Genomic DNA, 18,316 nt, shown 5'->3' with positions numbered 1-18,316 from the left:
TGTGCTGTTACAATGCGGACACTGACATGCATTTCTAATGTTTTTTTTATACCAGTGAGATGATTTTTAATTATAAAAAGGTGTCAGTAGGTCTAATTGTAGAATTGAGAAAGGCCAGACTAGTAGCGTATACCACTCTTCAAACTCAAAATCAATTATAATTAATCATCTTCATCTCTAGCAAGAACTGACATACATTTTAATACTAATTAAATTGCTTAATTGGCTGGTTGCGTAGTGTTTAGTATGCTCCTCTGTGTGCTAAAATATAAAACAAACTTTGAAGTATACATGAGAACAATTTAAACTGGAGTGAAAAGCAACTAATGGAAGATGGTCAAATGATAATAAAGTGTTCAGAACAGTCACTGATTATAGTGGTTCATCAATCAAAGGAAACTGTTCCATCTACACTATTTGCACACCAAATCATTAATCTTCATCTTTGCATTTTTTTATAATTTCATGAAGATTGGTTTAAAAACCATTAATATGTAAGAATATGCACTACTACTTTCTCCAAATTTCGGAGTCAACTTTTTTTTAATGAACCCTGAGGTGCAAGGTCAGGGTCAAAGACAATTTCAAAAAAAAAATCTAAATCACTTTTAAATCTGTCTATAAAAAAATCATAAATAATCATATATTATATTATATTTAAGTGCAAAAAACTGAAGATCAGGTCAGTGTAATCAAGGGTTAAAAGACCCGAGACTCACCACTTCAGCGCTAGGAACATGGAGCAGATTAGGAGGATGGTAGCTGGATGACAGGGCCTGAGACTCCAGGGTGCTGGAATCCTGTAGCTGCTGGACCGTTGAGAAGTGGGGCTGATTGTAGCTGGAATCGGTGATGGCAAAGCCTGGAGGATGAAGAGAATCAACATACTCTTGAGCCGTTGATTAAAAGCACTGCCTTATGATCATACTGTGAACTTGAGTTTGTCATAATTAATAATTGCAATAATAATAATAGTAATAAATGTAGAGTTTTGTAAGGAAGAAACCGCTAAGGTTGTATCAAGGGTAGCAGATTCTGTGATGCTGCAGAATGTGCCAGCAAAGGTCTAGACCTCAAATGCAGCTCATGAGTCAATTAAGCACTAGCTTCTTCTCAGTATATATTAGAAAGAACATGCTGCTGTCAGCTTGCAATGAATCCCTCAGTCGACTATTCTGACTACACAGAATCAGGTGTAATAAAGGAAGCTGAGTGAGTGAGATCAGTGACTCTCAACCCCCGGGCCTCGGACTGGTACCAGTCCATGGGTCAATGAAAGAAATCCCAACTCACACCATTTACGTTTTATTTAGCGTGTGATTGATGGAAAATTACCGTAATCTTAGTCTTGACGCATGTTAAGACGCCTGTCTCGGTAACATATTACTGCTCAATTAAAACCTCCAAGCTGGCAAACAAGCGTTTATGCAGCGCAAAAGAGCCAGTGAGACAGAAGAAGAGGCAGCGACTACAAAAGAGAAAGCTGCATTAGCAGACAATACCAGGAGTCCTACTTGAAACATGGACCTATTACAGGTTGTTCCCACGCACCAAGTCCGCTCTGCATAATGTGCAGCGACCGGTTCTAACGAGGCAATTAAGCCTTCAAGCTGCTTCACCACTTGGAGACCAAGCATTCTACGTGTTACGCGATGTTACGTAGATGCTGCTAATAAAGCTTCATACACAGTGGATTCACGTTTCTTATTACATTTAGAAAATACCAGTTTTAATGCCGATCGTAGCATTTTATTTCGCTGCATATTTCCACCATACCATAAAGAGCGGTCCATGAAAATATTGTGTGACATTAAACTGGTCCCTGGCCCAAAAAACGTTTGGGGAGCACTGAGTTAGATGATGGTAATGAACCAGTAGTCATGTGTTTGAAAAGGAACAGAAAAAAGAAAAGCAGGAACGTATGGGATGTGCAAGGCCCGTTCAGAAATCCATGGAACACATACAAATAAACTGTCTGTTTTGGGAATCGTTCTGATTTTATTCATACAACCACAGTGGCTCTTCCTGGGTGCACATTTAATTGCTGAGCATCTTTTATTATCTTCACTTTAAATCAGAAACCTGCATGTGCGCTACCTTTCTGTGGTAATCTACACCCACTCAGTCACTGGCTGACTTCCATGCTTTTATTGTGTGTTCTTACCTTGTGTTAGAGCTTGCTGATCAAAGCCAGACTGAGGGAGGGCTGGTGCCCCAAACTGGGTGAGATTCTGAGGTAAAGCATGTTGTGTATTTACATAGGAGTCTGTCCACAGAGAGAAAAAGACAATTCAATAGGTTATCTAGTTTAAGTGGTTGCAATAAACATGTTTTAATTGACATTTTCACTTTTCCAGGATGAAGAGGCACATTGTAAGTGCACTTAACCAGCATGTTAGTCAGTGCAGCGCTCTAGTGTTATCTTTGTTGTGTCCTTCAGGTCATTAACTATACTGTAAACAGTTTTTATCATTTATTATACTGTATTATCATTTTCATCAGCAGGTAGGTGGTGTATTTAGCTACAGTTTCTATATTCTGCTGTTCCTACCTTCTCCTTGTACTAGTGGTTGGTCAGTAAGAGGCGCCTCCAGTGTCACTTGTTGACCTCCATTCACAACGTCTGTCTGGCCCAGTCCCAGCATGCTCTGTTGGTCTGCTGAAGAGGCAGGTGGTTGCTGGAGGGACTCTCCCTCTATTTCCACCTGTATATCATGGGTCACTGTGCCCGCTCCCAAGGGGTCCTCGGTTGACTGGGGCTGCAGCTGCTGGGCCAGTTCATACCTTTAGAACATATTAGAACAACTGGATCAAAGATTTATCATAGTGGTGGAGAGAGTCGGTGTATATATAGTTGTTTGAAGCATATGAAAGTAGGCTGAGAGAGTCCAAACCTATGCGTCTTCATGTGCTTCCTGCAGTTGGGAGAAGACTTGAAGGTCTTTTGGCAGTAAGGGCACATGTAGGGTCGCAGATCACTGTGGGTCGTCGTGTGGCGCCTCAGGCTGCCGCTAGTGGTGAACGTTGTGTCGCACATCAGGCATTTGTACGCTTTAAGGCCTGAGTGTGTCCTAATGTGAGCTTTGAGCACGCCGGAGGAGGCAAAGCCCCGGCTGCACTGCACACACTTGTAGGGTCTTTCTCCTGTGTGAGACCTGTGATTTTAAACTGCCATTAGGAGTTGAGTGGTACAAAGTACAAAGTCACAGAACCTAACAATATAAAAAATAATGCTGCTGTCAGCAATGCCAAGGCTAAAAAAGTAATAGCTCACTGACTACGCTAGCTATTCTATGTGGTTCTTTGACATAACATTTGAACAACAAAAAAGGGAAATGAGTATTTTAACAAATTATTAGTTTAGATGGGAAATGATGGGTCTTCTTCCAGATGTTTCTCCCCTGCACACTATGTGTGCGTTCCCTCCAATCTTTCCAGCGTTGCATCAAATTAATATCCCCTCCACTGGCACAGTCAAACCACTCAGACAAAATCCTTCATCTCTGTCAACACATCGTCCTTTTTCGCGCTCTGTTACCTCATCTCCTCTTTCTCTGGAATGCGTGTCAAATCGCAATCTGAAGACTGAACACGGATATTATTCTGCCTGTGTAGCTGTGTGACTTCCAAGTCTATATTTCTGAGAAACATGTAGTTAACATTTATGTTATTGGCTGTTCTGGCCTCTTGCCATTAATATTCCCATTGTACAAGCAAATCAATGAATTACCAGCAACATCTAAAATACTAGTGGAAAAGGGCAAGATAGTACACAAACCTTTACTCCCTATTAAATTGCTACAAAAATGTTTTACCTGACATGTTGTTTCAGATGACTTGACTTCTTATATGCCTTGCTACAGAACTGGCACTTATAAGGCCGATCACTGCCCACCACCTCCAGATACTGCTGGAAAGCTAGGCGAGGGTTCTGAGATGGGATGAGGCCTGTTAAGCAACATGTAAACAGGGACATTGAGCTGTGACTGTGTGAAAAGATGTTTAATTAGTGCACAAACAAAGGCACAACCTCTGAACTCCTCACCGAAAAAAAAGCCTACCCGAAAGTCAACATGAATCTTACCGAAGTCAGTAATGAGGATGGGCTCTTGCAGGGGGATGTCAGGCAGAGGTATGTTATTCTTTGATACTTTGGCTTTGTTTGTTTTCCGTGGAAACTTGTGCTTCTTCTGCTGCAAGCTTTTAAAGTGAGAAGCAATGTGTGTTTTTCTGTGGCCTGAAGTACGAAAGATCTTGTCACAGTGAGGGCAGGGAAAAGGCCGTACACCTAGGGAGAATGAAGAAGAAAAAACAGCATTTATTAACCGTGACACATTTACCTCAACATGGTCAAAATATATCAGAATTACCTAAAACGTAAGAATGTAAATTATTAATCCTAATTTAATCTAAACCAATAATCTATTAGTCACAAAATAACGAAATAAAAGAAAAAAAAGAAAAAAAGAAGCTCTTGCATTTTGATTCACCTTCTGACTATGAAAAGTTACTAAGCCTTTCAGGAGCAGACAATTTATGGTCGTATGCAACCAAATGATAGCACAAATAAGTGAAAAAATGTGTAAACTTGAGCGTATAGGAAAAACACAGAGTGATGCCAGTAGAAAGTCTACAGGTGCACGTTCTGTAATAGCTCCATAGTTAAACATAACATCTACTAGGAATCAGAACATCCTTGTAATACCCTCCAAAGATTATTAGTTGAAAGAGCTTGAAGTGAGTAATTGTGTTGGCGTAACAGCTGGCATGCTGTGACATTAGAACAGCTTTATCAGTAATTTAGCCTTTAATTGTGACCTTTTCACAGAGTGGACCTGATTCTTACCTGTATGCAGCCGCATATGAACCTTCATGCTGCCAGAGGTGGAGAAGCACTTCAAGCAGCACTGACACTCAAAGGCCTTGATACCAGTGTGTGTCTTCATATGTGCCGTGAGGGTGCTCTTGACAGCAAAAGCTCTGAAACACTGTTTGCACTTGAAAGGCTTCTCGTGTGTGTGGATGCGGATGTGGCGAACAAGGTCGCTGGGTTTCTTGAACTCCTTGGAGCAGTATGGGCAGCCATGCCAGCGAACGCCATTCTCCTCCCTGATGGAGCCTGGAACGCAAAAGGAAGATAAAGCAGCTGATCTGAGGTTTTATGTGCTGACTGATGCTGCAGATGAAGTTTCACACATGTAAACATTTAGTTATTCTATTTGAAACGAGAACGTAAAACTCAACTGACAGAACATACTGCTTACCTGGCATTTGGATAGGCTTCTTGATGATGCTCCTTTTCCTCTCTCTTGCCAGTTTGTCTGGATTTTGTACTTTCTTGTGTTCCACAGCTGCACCCTCAGTGATCTGGTTCTGTAGCTCTCTGGACGCAGTGTCACCCTGTGGCTGGACCACGCTCAGGCCACTATTCTCCAGAGCTTGCTGTGAACAGAACAAAAAAGAGCTTGGGTGCTACATCGTAAATATAGAGTACACACTGCTGTATGTAAAAGAAACTGGCATGGAAATGCAAGTCAAACAGTGCAGGTACACTGAATACAAGTATGATAATGTGGCAATTATCAACAAAAACTGACCAGCAACAGAGCTGCTATTGTGTTGCAAAGTGGTGGCTCTATTTAACTCTCCAGCAACATTCATCAATAAAATATCCTGGTGTTAATTCCGGCTGTTATATCTCACTTGAATGTGTTGTTAACAGTGATACAGCTGCGAAAATCCTATTATTCAAGCTAGCTATTCAATCATTGTGCACACACATTGCATACGCACACACGCTGCATGTCCAAGACTATGATTGCTACTGAACTTTGTTTTGACAATCTCATAAATCTAATTTGGATGCACTTACCTGCAGGATGTCCTGGTTGATGGCAGTCTCCATGGCGATGGTTGGTTCAGGAACCTGGGGCTGAGCTGTCTCCCCACTGACCTGTTCAGACAACTCTAAAAGCTGCTGTATGACATCTGTCACCCCTTCGCCACCCTCCGACCCCACAGGACCTTGACCTGTTGCCTCTGCCTCCTAAAATAATACAAGTAGATAGAATTCTATAGAGTATGCAAGCAAGACTTTATTCTCTATAGTGGAAATTGAATATTAGCGAAAACCTTTCAGTAGCAGGGTATTGGTAATATTACTAAACTGTTTATAATAATTAATAAATCATTACATTTCAAACACAACAGAAGGCTGACACATTATCAGGATTGCTATGAACAAGCTAGAAAATCACTGGGAGGACTGGCAGACTAACTGCTGCATTTCACATTTAATGCCAGGTCAAATTTGGCAGACAGGCTTGATTGCTTCATGGCAGAACGGCAGAAAATTAGAGTAGAGTGGTGCTCTTGCAAATGCAGCTTACGCTTTCAGGGTTGTTGGAGCACGGACATTGGCGGCAGGGTGCACATAATGACATGCCAAAAAAAAAAAGTTAATACAAATTCTTTCCTCTAAAAAAATATCTAAAAAATATCTCGTCAAAGTAGCATTATTCTCTTTGAATAAAAGAGGTGATGTGATTGGCATACACAAGCACTAGTAGGATTTCGGATGTGAAATAAAGATCTTGTACTTGTTTTGGATAAGTACAACAACTATTTCACAATTATTTGCTGTTGTACAGATTTGAAAAGTGGCATGGCGCCTCCATGAGAAATTAAAGTTTCGTGACTGTGATTTATTATTAGTCAATTTCATTCCAAAAGAATATTTTGAATATGGCAGTATATTATCAACATAATTTGCAAAGCATCTGTCTGTGTGATTAAAAATAAAGCCTGTACCTTCCTGATTTACAAATTACATTTTTTGTAAATCAGGGGACATTTTGGGACATTTTTATAACCACAATATCTCAACAATCCTCTACATCGGAATGTCAAGAATTCATTTCTTACAGGAGTGCTACTGGGCACCTCAATCACGGAGATGTGCATCTTGCTGATGTGGGCATTCAGGCTACCCAGCTTCTTAAATACACAGCTGCAGTCCATGCATGGGAACAGTGGTACCCCTTTAGTCTGTAAGAGAACATAAACAACAACATATTATCCTCAACAGGCTTGGGATACAGGGCACGTCCATAGACATTTCACTAGGTTCTGCAGGTTTAGGAAAACTCAACCAAGAAATTGTGTGAATATCAGCAAGATGTGGGTCCTCCTAAAGAAGTACAAGAAAGTTCCCCATTTCACAAGGATAAAACCACAAGTGAAGTGGAAGATCGATGTACAGGGACTGAAGTAAGGTGCATAAACCCCAGAGTCATCTTAAGAATGTTTATGAAAGTGTGAGTGCATGGCAGTATATGGCAGCTGGGTTAAAAATAAGAAGACCAGGTGAAGAATACACAGGAAAGAATGAAGGACACAGGAGGATTGCTGTTTCAAGATGAGTGCTTTTAGTGAAGTGTTAGGAATCCTTAAGTCAGAGTAAAGGACTGTTAAAGAAGGGAAAGACAAAGAAGAGATGTCACGAAAGGAGCCAGTGAAGAGAGTAAAGGTTGACATGGCAACAGTGATGAAATGACAAAAAAATCTCTGATTGGAACACAAGAAACATGGCAAAAATAACAAGTAGACATTTTGTTGAGTGAAAATTGAAGAAAATTCAAAACATTTATAAACCATGTATAAAATATTAGGTGCAGGAAATATGTAAAAGCTAGATGCATTAGATACGGTTCCGCTGTTTAGCTTTCCGGGGTAATTTAATCAGCTGGCCCATCGTGGCCGATTAGCATTGCCTATGCAATCATGTTAGCAAGTGGGGGGAAAAGAAACACTTCAATGTGTTCTAATCAATGATGTTAAAAGTATGAAAAAAGCTTTGGGAAAAACAACCCACTGAACCACTGAAAGGCACAGATTATGTTTAATTGCAGTTAAATATATGTGCAGGATTTAAAGATAATAAACATGGCAATGGCATGTTGTGCCCTCTTTTTATACTTCCAGCTTTATTAAGGTTTAGTTTGTCTTGGTGAAATGAACTAGCAGTAAAGTTTGTGACAATTCCACTGATTGGGGACCTACAGTACTGTAGAGAATTGTGTTGGTTTACAAACAGGTTACCAGAAAGCCGATCAGATTCAGACTGCAGCCACACTACTGGAAGTCATCAAACAACTTCTCCCATTACGGTCACACACCCCGTTAACATGCCGTGTCAACAAACCATAACAATGAACAGTCCCACACACAAACACAAGTAGCAATTCATCATGTGTCAACATGAACATCTGAGAACCTTGGGTCCACTTTAGTTTGTGCAATACTTCAACCACAGTTGGAAGTGAGGAAGTGACCTCAGTGAGAAAGCAGTGGCCAAGACCAAAGTCCAGGCTAAATTAGGTTGGATAAATCAGCACGCCTCTTTAAAACTGGCTGCTGTGAAGTGCTTACAGGGGACAAGAACAAAATGAGGAACAAAGAGCTACAATTTCCTTTCCAACAGACAAATAATATGGCAAGGTGCCCTGTTGCATGAAGTGCAACACGCTGTGAGCAAGGGGCTGGTAATTTGGTTTGTGAGCAAAGGGGATGTACAAAAAGCCACAGAAATGTTTTGGAAAAAAAAACTAAATTAAATAAATTATACTCAATTAATTGTGATGGACTGGTGAACTGTCCAGGAAATACCCCACCTCCTACCCAGATGATAGCTGGGAGTGGCTCCAGCACCTCATGACCCTTTGGAGGATTGATGGGTGGTAAACAGTACAAACAGCTCAGGTAAAGCACTGATACATTTTCTCTGGAAGAGCTGCAACATTTTAAAATCTATTTGCAAAACCCAAACTTTTTCCATTTATTTTCTGTGCCTCTCCGAAAAATCAATTTAAAAGGATTAGCTGATTTATTAAAGAGCTTTACTTCCTGCTGGGACTCAGCCAAACACAGCTGAAACACTCACTAGTTTTCTACTGATATTTTGTGGGTAAATTTGTTGCAGGGATGCAGCTGGGGTAAAATATCTAAATATTTGATATGCACTGTTTTTGCACCTTCTTACCTCAGAATGAACTCTCTGAACATGGGAGTGTAGGTTTCCTTTCTGGGAGAAGGATGCAGGGCAGAACATGCAGAGGTGAGGTTTCTCTCCAGTGTGTCTCACCATGTGAGTCTGCAGCACCACCTTCTGGTTGAAAGCTTTGCCGCAGTGGCTGCACTTATAGGGCCTCTCACCTGCAGCATAAGGTAAAAGAGCAGCCATTAGAAGGGTAAGAAGCGGAATTCATGGATAAAGGTAAACAGTGAATAGGGTCAAACACTGGGGGTTGTCTTCATGTCTCATGTCTAGTTTTTAAAGTTAACATTGCAACACTTAAGTCCAGTGCATAAAGATAATTAGGTACAATAACTTACGTATTGTAGTGAAGTACATTTTTCATTTATTAAGTAGTGACATTTCATATTTCATTTGACTGCTGATACAGAGGAAGCAGATTCAGAAAATCTAATCACGTAACTAAGATCCTTCAGATCATGATGTATTGGTTAAAATCTCAACCTTGCCGGATTGTTTGCAGTTTGTGGTGTGTGTGTGTGTGTGTGTGTGTGTGTGTGTGTGTGTGTGTGTGTGTGTGTGTGTGTGTGTGTGTGTGCGTTCTGAACACACTTTTATAAAGTTTTGTTTCATGGCTGAATATTCCCCCACATCTGCTGTTGTTTTTTGCATTGCTAACTAAGGAGTATGTTTGTGAATAACACACTGGATTCCACAAACAAAAAGCTCAGAAATTGCCTTGAAGATATACTGAACAGTCTTTTTTACTTTTTGAATTATTAATCTAGACCATGTTTAACAAATCTAACCTAGAAGTGGACATTCATACAGACGTTAGACATTGACTTTTGGACAAACAGAAAAGGATTCATGTGCACTGAAAGCAAGTAAAAAAGGTAAACTACTACTTCAGCTTCAAATAAACTCAATGGATACTAAATCTGATGATGATGGTTTGTAAATATGTTCTTTATTCCCTCTGTAGAAATAAACACCATGGTTCCATCTTTAGAACTATACTAAACATATTTTCTAAGTCTGTTTCTATAGTAACGTATTCTAATATATAGTATGACCTACATGTGCATGAGCAGTTTAATATTGACTGTGTGTATCTCCGGTGTTGATAAGGATGAGTCAAAAACAATCTACCTATTCCTTTGTGCGTCAGAAAGATTGAGAGAACGATGACGCATCCAGTGTGCGTGACTTAAAGTGTGTGTAGTTTCCCACAGGGACTCTTCATCTCATCAGCTTAAGGGCTATTTGAGATTCAAAGCACAAAAAAAATGAACATCCGACCACATTTAGTCAGCAAGCAAGCAAACAAATTTACATGTGGATGATGTGCAAACAACAAGTGGGTGGAAGATAATGGCTGCATCTCTTCAACTTGAGGGACTCAAGAACAGCACAGCTACAGAACAAGATTAGAGTTTAAGCAGTGTATCGTAGTTCTACCCACACAACGTCTCCTCATGACGGTTTAATGATGCACTGAGCTGAGGTGTACAGTCCCTCAGAAACAGAGTGTACGACAAGAAGTCAGATAATCGAATGGAACCTAATTAAAGTAGGTCCTGACTCAAACAATGGTGACACCTGCAGCTAGGGTTATATAACAATGTGGAATTTAATTAGGGAGCCGCTAAAACTAAAATCAAAACACAAAACTAGCAACTCTATGCAACAACTATGACAATACCACCTACACACAGAAAAATTCCCCAGCTGTACCCATGACCTACAATAAAACAGCAGGCTGTTGAGCCGGTGCCAGCGCCCACCCATGGCTTAGCAGACACCCACTTCAGGTTTTTTGGCAGGTGGAAGTGTCCTTCGAGTTTTTACTGTACCTTGGTAGGAATCACAGAATGTGAATGTGACCTCTGAGACCTCAGCATGCCATTCTCTCATCTGTGCTTAGTAACTCACCTGTGTGTATTCGTATGTGTCGCACAAGCTGGCTGGGCTTTTTGAAAGCCTTTCCGCAGTGGTGGCAGCCGTTGGTGAATCCGCTGCGGTCGATGGATTTCTTGTAGTTTCTGGAACTAGAGGTGAGCGGCCTGTGGGTGAAAAGCAAAACAATTTTACAAATCATAAACTAATAGACAATCCCAGATCATCAATACAGTTTTCATTAAGGTAAAGGCAATTTCTTTGGCAGAAATGTTTCTGTTCACACAGATTAATCAACAAAGGGGAGAACTTCTTAGTGCTATATAGTTTTCTTAATGTGATGACACTTTACAATTTACATTAAGTCTTAGATTTTCACCCACTGCAAAAGAAAAAGTGTTTTGCTAGCTGTCTGATTTATATTTTCCATTATATTTCAAGCTTTTATTCCACCTGTCTTGGTCAGAAGTATTAAATTATGGTTTGAAGCCCGGTTCAACCTCATTTTGTGACTCTTCATGTGCTCCTTGAGGTGTGCGGACGTCTTGAACTCCTTCTCGCAGGTCTTACAGGTGTAGACCTTGATGCCTGACAGCTCCTTGCGATGCTCCTCCAAGTGCAGAGAGAGCTGGCTCTGGAGAACAAACTCATCTCCGCACTCCACACATATCAAATTCTGAAAGATTTACAACAAAGAAAAAGACATGAAACAGAACAAAAGAGAACAGATGCAGCAATAAGGCTCTTTATACAGGGCCAGTAGATGGTAATTGTGATAGTTCCAATCATTGGTAGGTTAACTAACCTCCTCCTTCTCATGTAGCATAATATGGGACTTGAGGCTGGCGATGCGGGAGAACCTTTTATTACAAACAGGGCAGGTGAAGTCAGAGTTTGTGTGTGTGGACTTGTGGAGTATAAGGTTGAACTCCACATTAAACGTCTGTGGGCACTGGTCACATCGATGAGGCTGCAAGTGAGAGGAAAGAAGTGAGGATGAAAAATGCACTGCAATTAAAATTGTGTACATCAGACACTGTCCTTGGTAATGCAGACATTTAAGCTTGATTATTTTAAGTCTAGAGAAACTGGAGAGTGATGTAGACATGCAAAACAGAAGACTACTATTGCGTTTCAGTGAAGATGTTAACTCACTTAACTACAGCTATAGTTTTTGTTATAGGAGAGAAGAGCAAAAGTGGAAATACAACAGAAAAATAACTCTGAACCACAGTGGACTGGAAGCATTTTTATTGTAGTGAATACTGCAGGCTATACTGACACCGGTGAGTCTTACTCAGAGTGGCAGGCCCCGAGGCTACTGCTCTTCAACCTGGAGAGACAGTGCTTACGTAAGAGAGGACAGTGGCCTTGAAGCTGAAAATGACCCACAGCTACAGGTGCAGCTGCTAACATGGTTACGAGAGGAGAACTAATCAGGGGCATGTGATGGGGTTTGCTCTATGACTGTGGTGCTGATAGTGAAGGACGTAACCTTTGTTATTTGCAATTTTGTATTAAAAGTTAGTACAAATAAATATAAAAAGGACAGAAGCCAAGGGTGTGACTACAAATGGAGAGAGGAGAGTGTACTGAAGGACACCTGGAAGCATAAATTAATAAAATTGTGCATTACTCAACATTAATTCATTCAGAATTGTTCTGTGTGTGCTGTTATGATGTTCCCCAACAAAAGCCATCTATTACTTCTTGGAAGAGGATGTTCTAATACAAATAAGAGCAGTAACACTGCCTACTCCAAGGGAGGCAGCCCACAATCGCGTAAAAAGCACCATCACAGCATGCTCTGTTGAGAAGGAGGAACATCCTTCACACCATATAACAGCATCAGTAACATGGGCAACAACTCATTATCTCTCAAGGCTAAAAAAGAGTCACCTCTGACTGGGTTTGAATTATAGCAATAACTCAATAATAATGCATATTTGGGGATTTTCCTATGTAGCCTCACACAATTTAGACTGATAGAATATGAATAAATAGCCACTAAAACTAATTCACTGTTATTGGTGAGTGGCCACTACAGCACAACAGACGTGTGATTCAACATCTGATAATATTGCTGTGCTACTGCTATGAGCACAGAGGGAGAGCGCTGCCAACAGTGCAGGGTGGATAAGAAACTATTAGGGTTTGTGGCGCTGAAGGATGTTTTTTTGTGCAGAGGTATGCACCTTTCGTGTGTTTATCCCCCAAGCAGCAACCATAAGAGTGAAATTGGTTTGCCCATTTGGTAAGGTCCAGTTCAACACAGATGGCTTCTTCAATGATTTAATGCAAAGTCTGTGTTTCTCCACTGTACAGAATTAATTCTAGTAAACACTAGGAACATTGGCATATGTAAATAACCCTGGACATGTCCAGCGTGCTGCTAGTAAATACATATTTCAAATAGACTGGTAGTAGTTGGCATCAAATATGTGACTGTCAAAGTAGGCTGACAGAAAACAATACCGTTCAAAGTAGGATAATACCATTTAAATTTTAAACTTGTGATTTGGGCTGAATAATCCAGGACACTTGCATCTCAGATCACCAGGGGAAGGTGCTACCTTGGCAAGGAAATAGTCCGCTACATCAGGACAGTTATCCTCTCAAGGTGCCAATGTCAGATGGAGAGGTTCCTCTCTTTCCCCCATGAGTAAAAAAACAAAACCAGACATATACTATATACTGAACACTTCAATCTCAATTGCTGCAGCAGAGCTGCTTGGAAAGCAGAGATGTGATGTGGCTAGTGACTAGTCAGGTCAAGATCTAAATATGATGAATTGTGGCATAAATTCAAATACATGTGCTCATGGTTCTCTGACCTTCTGTTGAATAAGTAAAGGTTGCAAGCTGCTTCAACTGCTTCAGTGTTCACTTTATTGCTATGACTGCCACCACTTGTGCGCTGCCCTTACCTTATCATTGCTCTCATGCTCACGGAGATGCTTCTGCTGCTGGCTCTCAGTGGTGAAGACCTGACAGCATATCGTGCACTTCTTGTCCTTGAGCTCCCCATCGCTGAAACTGTCCACCTTCGCGTCACTGGGATCTGCATCTGAGCAGAGGGAGCGCTTGAGTATCTCTATTTGATTCGAGAGGTTTCTCTTGACAATAACAACACAATATCTCTATCAGCAGGCCACTTTGTTTGCATGGATGCTTCTTCAGTGGCTGCATGGGAAATAAACGGTACACAGTGAATGTTAACACACACCAGCATAAGAACACACAATTAATTCACATGCCATGGTAGTGGTGGTGTATGGATCCAGAAGGGAAATTAAGTGGAAAAAGTATATTTGACTTGCATAGACAGGAATTATTATAAACTTCGTATTCTGATAACTTTCATATAAGCATTTAAGTTGATTTTCGAGTGATTTCACTGTCAAAACAGAGCATAACATTAGATGATTAAATCCCACAACTCCTTATACTCTATTATTTCTTTATTAGGACCGTTGAACTTAAACCTTAATGTTTTCATTCGCTTTCACTCCCTTTACTTTTTATCGTCCACTTAAATGATTATGCAAGTGTTTATACGAGGTTTGGTTTTCGCAATGACGGAAACGTCACGGGCTGCGTTTATGGTATCGGTCAACTTTATGTTACTTATGTTATGTCGTGGCGATGCAGACGTCCACTACAGTTCATCCATCAGGTGCTAAGGTTATCAGTTACGCTCTCACCATAACAAACCACCGTTATGCTGGACAGCGTATTTCCCTGATGACAGCCGACAGCACCGCAGCACTTTCACTGGGTCCCAACTTGTTTTGGCTACTTGCTCGTTTACTGCGATAGCCTCACGCTGTTCGCTCTCCCACCGTCGCTGGACAGCGCTCGCTTACGCTGCACCATTCGAGCAAAATAACAATGGCTAGCGTGCTAGCCCGCGGTGCTAACGATAGCAAAGCGAGCTAGTTAGCAACAATCAAGCTAACGATTGATTGCTAATAAAGAAATGTTTGTTGTGAACAGCGAACGTTAACTGACGGCACGCGACGCCGCGGTGCTCTTCTCGCTCTCGCGGACACCAATTTAGACTGGAAGCCAATAAGAAGAGCCACCGAAATGTTATTAATATCATTCCGCCTCAATCACTCCTTCGCCGCACAAAGCAAAGCCCACCCGCAATACTATATCCGGGGACTATATACACTACATTGAAGTGTTATTATATAAGCGGCGGAGATGTTTGTCCAAAATATACCGGGTTATTTGGGTAGCCCATAATCTGTATTTTTTATTCGTTACATTTTGGTACTTGTTACCTGTATCGTCGTTGCTTTTAACTCTCAGTTTGCGAGGCCGGCCCCGCGGCATAGTTCCAGTACTCAAGGCGGGTGTGCTGTGAACGGTTTGCTTTTCAAAATGGCGACTCGGTCAACTGGAGTCAGCAGCAGATCCCATGAAGACGCCGAAGCTACGCGGAGTAGGGCGACACCTACCGTCCGCTCGGGTGAACCCGCGTCTACAGGTGCACACGCAACAAAAACAATCACAAAGCCATTTATTACGAATTATAAAGTAATCAAGTCAATTTATATGTTTGCAAACAACATGTTTTTGTACATTAGTGAAGGAAATCCTATTTACAAAACATTGCCTTCACTGACCATTTAATCTTTCTGTTTCCAAATAATGTTATTGCATTTATTTAATTTATTTTAAAAACATACTGGAACATTATGTAGGCTGTTTTTATATTTGTATAAAATGTGTAACATGTCTGCACCTAGGTCTTCAATTCTGTTTTGCGGTAATATGACTCCCCAGATGGCTTGTATATGAGAGTACACAAAACTCAACATTCTAAAAATAATTAGTAATTGCATCCGTTGTTAAATTTAGATTATATTCACATTTATAAGCAGATTTAACTGTATAGTGAAGCAACTGTAAACTTAATAACAAATAATAAAATAAATATAATATATAAATGTTAATATGTTAGTTCTTGACTTTAAAGTGAGTGTCACAGACTACAGCTTGCTGAATAAAGAACAAAACAAAAAACAACAAAAAAAACTGAAATGTATATGGCAAGTTGTAAAATGTTTTTACTGACCGTTACACCAGCAGAGGGAGGCAAGGAGTAAGGAATGGCTATGATAATTTATAGGCCAATAGTTCTGTTATGTTTGTTCTGTTAAGATGTTTGTGAGTGGGTGAAATGGGATCGGACCGGTTTAGGACTCATTTTTCAACTGCACGACCCCTCACCCCCAACACACACACACTCCTTTTTAAATCCCTGGGACTTGATTATGTCATATTTTAAACATTTAACCTTGTTAGTCGGTGTAGGTGTATTGATGACACCTTATTCATGCATTCACAACAACAAGTCAAACAAGTTTTTGTTTTCAGTCAACCTGGATAGGGACTCTTGATGGGATATACAACAACACTGGTTGGCAGAATATTTACTATAATATTTTTATTATAATAGAACAAGAGAATATAGATTTGAAATTCTATGTTTTTATTGTATCTCTTTGATAAGAGAGAGTAAGAACATTAGAAAACAGAAACCAAAATGAATGTGAAATACACTGGAAGGTGATGGAAATATCTATATATAATGAATTTCACAGAAACAACAATTGAAACCGCTGGTGCTGCTGATGAACCACGTGTCACTATTTTCAGTTTTCATAGCAGTTGCTTTGGAAAAAAACAAGTAAGTTCAAAAACACATAAACACACACATGTTCCACGACTATGTGCAACCTTAACATATAATATTCCTATAAATAGATTCACATCTGTTGTATGGACAAATCCTCAGTGGAACATAAATCATACTGTATATATGAGCCTGATTGCCTCAGCAATATTTTTTTCCGAGACATGCCTACAGGTGGAAACAACCGCAACACTTTGCTGTGTGTTTTTTATTTTTTTGCCTGTGTGTTGAAAATGGGGACGTCAGCTTCCTGACTTTCAGCGAATAAGCAACCAATCAAGTGCGTGTTCATTGTGTAAGAACATCTGTTCCTGCCAGGCCACCAGTTACTCTGCCTGTCCTCACGCAGCTGCACAGGCCACTGCTCTCACCACGGAAAACAAAAGACTGGACATCTCTGTGACCTTGAGGGATGGTCCACGCCCCTGTTTCCTCACCGTACCTCACTGTTTTTTTTTTTGCCTTAAATTTTGCGCTGTGGTCGGCTCTCGTCCCTCACGCCGCAGCCAAGAGGACAGTGATCAATCATTAAAATTGTCATGGGCTCTGGGAGTGAGGTTGTCAGGATCCCACCTCTCTGCGGAGACATGCTAAAGTCATGTTGTGAAAAACAGCCTGAGAGGGGGGTGGGGGTGGAGGGGGCGCCGGGAGAGAGCTGTGGTGGTTGAATCCCATCCTTAGCCTTGTCATTCATGCTAACAAGCCTCACCAACAACACTGGCATCAATGTTACTGGCTGCGCTTCTCCCCACTGCCGGCTAGACGCGAGTCAGACTTGAAAATGCGGTGCTTGTTTGCAGGACTTTGCAAGTGAGAAGCCTGCGCAAATTAAAAATGCATTCCTTGATTTCTTAGCGATCAAAAGTTGCAAGTGCCGGTTGTTCTTCATAGTCGGAACAGAGCTCTCGAGTGAGCGACGTGGTGTCTTGGCCGATTTTGTCCTGTGTGACACTGAGACTCTGTTGTCTGCAGATTCACCACCACATCACATGGAGGCAGACAAAGACTAAGTCAGACTCCCGTCTAAAACAAAGGGTAAATTCAGACTCAATATTCATACGTATCACAAGGCCAGGCTGTAAATTCCTCGGTGGGGGGAGGAGGGGGTGTGACAGGTCTAACGATGACCCTTGGAGTGACCTTGTTTGGTAACATTTCACATCCTGCCAGCGTTTGTTCTCCCAGGTGAGGCGCCGTCCCCCCCCCGTGCTGTCAGAGAGCTCCACGCACGGCCACCAAGCCGATCATTCTATGGCATCATGGAAACAGCGTCTGACAGCCATGGTCGCCATGGGCATCCTCCCCTGTGACCGCGCTCAACGGGGGCGCAGCGACGCTCTCAGGACTCTCTGCTTCAGTAAAGAACCTTTCGTATGTTTATATTAGCCCTTCAAAGGTCAGCGGTTAAAAAAATCCAGCACGTACTTAAAGTTTCTCAGTAGACAGATGTGTCTTTATTTGTAGTTTAATGGAACAGATTAGATTGTGCTTCACTCTTCTATTGTTTCTTTTCCTATTGGGTCTGTCGCTGCCTACCTTTGTCTTTTGTCTTGTGCAACTCTCTGCACTGGGATGTTGAAATAGGGGAGTTGCTTCTGCATATCTACCATTTAGCCTCCCACTGGGTGTTAGAAGAAAAGGAGGTGAGGGAAGCGTGTGTGTGTGTGTGGGGGGGG

General features: G+C 41.2%; 1 protein-coding gene across 2 annotated transcripts in view; it reads right to left on the bottom strand.

Moving 5' to 3' along the window:
- Nucleotides 1-15,349, bottom strand: part of LOC114843194 (zinc finger protein 236-like) — a 30,573-nt gene extending 15,224 nt beyond the window's left edge. The window contains exons 1-16 of one of the 2 annotated variants that reach the window (XM_029129491.3): nucleotides 15,223-15,349; nucleotides 13,861-14,000; nucleotides 11,739-11,903; nucleotides 11,434-11,609; nucleotides 10,970-11,100; nucleotides 9,041-9,213; nucleotides 6,925-7,047; nucleotides 5,873-6,046; nucleotides 5,265-5,442; nucleotides 4,847-5,119; nucleotides 4,085-4,288; nucleotides 3,816-3,948; nucleotides 2,895-3,155; nucleotides 2,552-2,784; nucleotides 2,165-2,266; nucleotides 720-862 (exon numbers count right to left, since the gene is read on the bottom strand). In XM_029129491.3, coding sequence (XP_028985324.1) covers nucleotides 720-862; nucleotides 2,165-2,266; nucleotides 2,552-2,784; nucleotides 2,895-3,155; nucleotides 3,816-3,948; nucleotides 4,085-4,288; nucleotides 4,847-5,119; nucleotides 5,265-5,442; nucleotides 5,873-6,046; nucleotides 6,925-7,047; nucleotides 9,041-9,213; nucleotides 10,970-11,100; nucleotides 11,434-11,609; nucleotides 11,739-11,903; nucleotides 13,861-14,000; nucleotides 15,223-15,274 — 2,661 coding nt within the window. In that variant the 5' untranslated portion in view covers nucleotides 15,275-15,349. The remainder of the gene's footprint in view (nucleotides 1-719; nucleotides 863-2,164; nucleotides 2,267-2,551; nucleotides 2,785-2,894; nucleotides 3,156-3,815; nucleotides 3,949-4,084; nucleotides 4,289-4,846; nucleotides 5,120-5,264; nucleotides 5,443-5,872; nucleotides 6,047-6,924; nucleotides 7,048-9,040; nucleotides 9,214-10,969; nucleotides 11,101-11,433; nucleotides 11,610-11,738; nucleotides 11,904-13,860; nucleotides 14,001-15,222) is intronic. The other variant, XM_029129492.3, reaches the window with a different exon arrangement.
- Between the last annotated feature and the right edge of the window lie 2,967 nt (nucleotides 15,350-18,316).

The sequence above is a fragment of the Betta splendens genome, chromosome 16 (assembly GCF_900634795.4).
Source record: "Betta splendens chromosome 16, fBetSpl5.4, whole genome shotgun sequence".
Classification (NCBI taxonomy): domain Eukaryota; kingdom Metazoa; phylum Chordata; class Actinopteri; order Anabantiformes; family Osphronemidae; genus Betta; species Betta splendens.
Note: the sequence above shows the minus strand (reverse complement) of the source record. Positions and strands in the feature narration are given on the sequence as shown.